At 41.6% G+C, this 5,069-nt stretch overlaps 1 protein-coding gene across 1 annotated transcript; it reads right to left on the bottom strand.

Annotated features, from left to right (window-relative positions):
- Window positions 1–2,967: 2,967 nt before the first annotated feature.
- Window positions 2,968–3,479, bottom strand: LOC122755940 (peroxiredoxin-1-like). The gene has a single exon (XM_044004903.1). It carries the CDS (start codon window positions 3,472–3,474, stop codon window positions 2,968–2,970), a length of 507 nt encoding a protein of 168 aa, XP_043860838.1. The 5' UTR covers window positions 3,475–3,479.
- Between the last annotated feature and the right edge of the window lie 1,590 nt (window positions 3,480–5,069).

Raw genomic sequence — 5,069 nt, 5'->3', positions numbered from 1 at the left:
AAAAGTAAGCTGATTCTAGATTGTGGCTCACTTTAAATGTCAGACTCGGGAGGATGTACATATCATTTTAGAAATACTAGGGGGGCAGCTAGGTGGCGCAGTGCATAGAGCACCGGCCCTGGAGTCAGGAGGACCTGAGTTCAAATTCGGCCTCAGACATTTGACACTTACTAGCTGTGTGACCCTGGGCAAGTCACTTAACCCCAATTGCCTCACTTAAAAAAAAAAAGAAATACTAGGGAATTGAGGCTTTTAAAAAACAATCTGAGTAAGGGAATCATCTTTGTCATATGAAGATTATTTTGCCAACTGTGTGAAAGACAGAATAGAGAGGGGGAAAAGAGGTTGGTGGTAGGGATACCAGTTAGAAGGCTCTTGTAATAGTCTGGATGACTAATTTGAGCACCTGGACTAGGATGGTGACAGTTTGAATGGAGAGAAGCTGGATGTCCATCTTCTTATGTCTTACTCCCCTCCATGTATTCCAATCCAGTGACTCTTGCCTCCTTGCTGTTTCTTACTTTTTTTTGCAGGGCAATGGGGGTTAAGTGACTTGCCCAGGGTCACACAGCCAGTAAGTGTCAAGTGTCTAAGGCCGGATTTGAACTCAGGAACTCCTGAATCTAGGGCCGGTGCTTTATCCACTGCGCCACCTAGCCGCCCCCTCCTTGCTGTTTCTTGAACACAACCTTCTATATGCTATCTTTGTGACTCTTCCTTGTCTGTCCCACATCCCTGGAGTGCTATCCCTCCTCATCTCTGTCTCTTGGGTTCATTGGTTACCTTCAGTTCTCAACTAAAGTCTTACCTTTTACAAGAAACCTTTCCTAGTCTCCTTTAATGTTAGTGCCTTCCCTCTGTGGATTGTCTTGTTTGCACAAAACTATTTGCATGGTGGGGCAGCTAGTGGATAGAGCACTTGGCTTGGAGTCAGGAAGATCAGAGTTGAAATCTGGCCTCAGACCCTTACTAGCTGTGTGACTATGAGCAAATCACTTCCTAACCCTGTTAAACTCAGTTTCTCCATCTGTAAAATGACCTGGAGAAGGAAATGACAAACCACTCCAGTATTTTTGTCAACAAAACCCCAAACAGGGTCACAAAGAATCAGACATAGCCAACAACATTGGCATATTGTCTCTCACATTAGTCTGTGAGTTCCTTGAAGACAGGGACTGTTTTTACTTGCTTATTGGTAGTAAAGAAGGAGCCAGGAGATAAGGAGAGGTTAAAGATTAGAGAAAGTAAATGATCAATTGGACAAACTCTCAAGGAAGATGGGAGAAGATGTGATCAAAAGCATAAGTAGAGGAGGTACCCTTGACAATGGGAAAAGCTAATTAATACTCAGACTGGGGCAAAGGAGATGAGGCTGGGCAAAAATATAGAGGGTTTTTGACATATTGAAATAAGGGAGGTAAGGGAAATCAAGGTTTTAATTTCCTTCTTTTTTCAGAATTGAAATAACTTTACTTTAAAAAAAATATTTTTGTACTTTATTATAACATTGTTGTTACTTAGTATGTCCTCTACTCTGGGGCAGCTAGGTGGCGCAGTGGATAAAGCACCGGTCCTGGATTCAGGAGGACCTGAGTTAAAATCTGGCCTCAGACACTTGACACTTACTAGCTGTGTGACCTTGGGCAAGTCACTTAACCCTTATTGCCTTGCAAAAAAAAAATATATATGTATATATATATATATATATATATCCTCTGCTCCAATAGAACTCTCCCTTGTAAGAACAACAACCAAAAAAAGTTAAGGAAAATCAAACAACAGAATGACCAAATAGGCACCATTCCCCAAGACCTTTGATTTTCTCATTCAAATAGAAGGCAAGGTTACCTGCTAACAGAAAGAACATTAGAGATGACATCTTAAAGCTTGAGAGGTGAAGAAAAGATCAGGGAAAGTCATTGAGTGGGAAATGTTTTAGACTCAATCGAGGTGAATGAAAGAATTGACATTTAGAAGTGAGGGCCCACGTAAGGGCTTTATGACTCTCTGTAGCATTATTCTTCATTTTGTGAGTGGAAGCAGGGAATGAAGATGGCGGGAGTGATGTAGATTCGAGTACTGATAGGTTGTTAATGGTAGAAGATCAAGGAAATTAAGGGTAAAGGACAACTGGTGAACCATAGGGTTTAAAGTAAAGCCAGATACAATGATCCAAGACAATCCTAAAGGACTAATGATGAAGCATGCCATCCACTTTCTTTCTTTTTTTTTTTGTGGGGTGATGAGAGTTAAGTGACTTGCCCAGGGTCACACAGCTAGTAAGTGTTATGTGTCTGAGGCCAGATTTGAACTCAGGTCCTCCTGAACCCAGGGCTGGTGCTTTATCTACTGAGCCACCTAGTTGCCTCCACTATCCACTTTTTTCCCCCCCTTAGGACAAGTTTAATAGAGCTACAAAACATCAGATGGGCTGGAGCTCGAAGGACTGACTGGTACAAACATTGTTAACATAGCACTTGGTCATTAAGAGTGAGGGAGTGGGGCAGCTAGATGGCACAGTGGTTAAAGCACTGGCCCTGGATTCAGGAGTACCTGAGTTCAAATCCGGCCTCAGACACTTAACACTTACTAGCTGTGTGACCCTGGGCAGGTCACTTAACCCCAATTGCCTCACAAAAAAAAAAAAAAGAAAGAAAGAAAGAAAAAAAAAAGAGTGAGTGAGCAAGCCAGTTGGCTGCTGCCCTGAGGGGGGAGGAATGAGGCCTACCCCTCTCCGTCTGGGCTCCCTCTATGAAGGCCTTCCAGTTGAAAGCTTGGGGAAGATCAAGCATGCGTGTTCTGGATCTGCAGACAGCAGAGAGGTGAGGCCCCAGGCCCCCTGGGATGGGACAGCCTTGGCTGCAGAGAGCAGCTCAGTGCTGCTTGGAGAAATATTTTTTGCTCCCCTCAACATCAGGCTTGATTGTGTCACTCCCAGGTCTCCAGCCAGCCAGGCACACTTCACCATTACTTGTCTGTGAACTGGAAAGCCTGGACAAGCTGAAGTGCTTCATCTACAGAGCGGCCCACAGGAAGGTCATTGATGGTGATCTGGCGAAGGATGCCCTTATCATCAATAATGAAGAGACCCCTGAATGAGATTCCCTCATCTGCCTTCAAGGCCCCATAATCTTGACAAATGGTGTGTTTGGGGTTGGACATCAATGGGATGTTCACAGCTCCCAGTCCGCCCTTCTTCTTGACCGTGTTGACCCAGGCAAGGTGACAGAAGTGCGAGTCCATCGAAGCACCAATCACTTGGCAGTTGAATTTCTTAAATTCTTCAGCTCGATCACTGAATGCAATAATCTCTGTGGGGCACACAAAAATGAAGCCCAAGGGGTAAAAGAACAAGACAACATATTTTCCTTTGTAGTCAGAGAGGCTGATGTCTTTGAACTGCTGATCTGGCATAACAGCTGTAGCATGGAAATTGGGGGCTGGGAACCCAATCTTGGCATTTCCCGAAGCCATGTCGACTGCAAAGGAGAGACGGGAATGATATCCACCTTTGAAGAAAGAACCGATATTGATTGAACACAGACTGAAGCATGCTATTTTTCACTTTCTTTCATTTTTTCTTTTGTTTTCTCATACAAAATAACTAACATGGTAATGTTTTACATGATTGCACTTGTATAACCTATATCTGATTGCTTGCCACCTCAGGGAGGGAGGAGGGAAGGAAGGAGGAATAGAATTTGGAACTCAAAACTTTAAATTAAAGTGGTTATTAAAATTTTTTAAAAAGAAAGTAAAGCCAGAACTTTAGGGCTGGAAGGGACCTTACAGATCATCTTACCCGTGGTCACAGGACCCCTTTACATTCTTTGTTTTTTATTAATTTAAAAAATTTTTAAATTATTTTTTTTGTGAGGCAATTGGGCTTAATTGACTTTCCCAGGGTCACACAGCTAGTAAGTGTTAAGTGTCTGAGGCCAGATTTGAACTCAGCTCCTCCTGAATCCAGGGCCAGTGCTCTATCCATTGCACCACCTAGCTGCCCTGACCCGTTTACATTCTTAAAAACTATTAAAGAAAATGAAGAGCTTATGTTTATGTGGGTTATATATATGTATATATACACATGTATGTATACATATATATTTTCCATTTTAGAAGTTTAATGTCAGTATTTTTATGGAAACAGTTTTGACTTTGTGGACCCTCTAAAATGATCCACAAGGACTTTAAGAACCACGGATCTAATTTGACTGAGTTGTTCATTTTATAGATGAGGAAACCAATATTCTCAAGAAGTTAAGTAATTCTCCCAAGTTCATACAAGTGTTGTTTTCTGATGGAGACTTTCTTAGTTTTCTTTCTTTCAGGCATCCCAGACTCCCAAGTATTAGTCTTAAGACTTTCTTTCCTCCTTTTGGTCCCTAAATTATTGTGGAAGTTATCCTCCTAATCCTTCATTTGAATTATCATTTGTATCTTCCCATCTTCATGATCAGGAAAACAATAGTTAGTATTTATATAGTGCTTTAACATTTGCAAAGCATTTTATGCATTTATTTTATTCTCACAACAATCCTGGGAGGTAGGTGCTATTATTATCCCCATTTTGAAGATGAGAAAACTGAGGCAGACAGAGGTTAAATGACTTGCCCAGGATCACACAGTTATTATAATAGGGAGAAGCAACAGTTAAGGGGGAATGGTGGCTAGGAAGAGTGTTCTGCTTTGGGAAGTCACAAGGTTGATGAATGGAGCAATAGGACGGGTGATTAGTACACATTTTCCAGAAGATAAAAACCATCAGGATTTATTGGATTATAGTTCCCAGAACAACTGGTGGAAAGAGATGATGGTGGTGACACATATGTGATGGAAAATGACTTCAGTGAAGAACAGTGGTTGGGTGTGTGTCTGACTAGATTATTATTTTTTAAATTAAAAAAAAAAACAACCCCAACAACTTTTAGTCTGTGCTTTGGGATCACTACAGATTCAACCTCTCCTATGCCCTCTATCTACATGTACAATTCTGCACAATTATCATCAGCTTTCAGTATAATGACATGCATGAAAATGTATTAGTAGTAGGCCTCCACCAGTCGCGG

The sequence above is a fragment of the Dromiciops gliroides genome, chromosome 4 (assembly GCF_019393635.1).
Source record: "Dromiciops gliroides isolate mDroGli1 chromosome 4, mDroGli1.pri, whole genome shotgun sequence".
Taxonomy (NCBI): domain Eukaryota; kingdom Metazoa; phylum Chordata; class Mammalia; order Microbiotheria; family Microbiotheriidae; genus Dromiciops; species Dromiciops gliroides.
The sequence above is the reverse complement of the archived record's forward strand: the minus strand, read 5'-3'. Positions and strand labels throughout refer to the sequence as shown.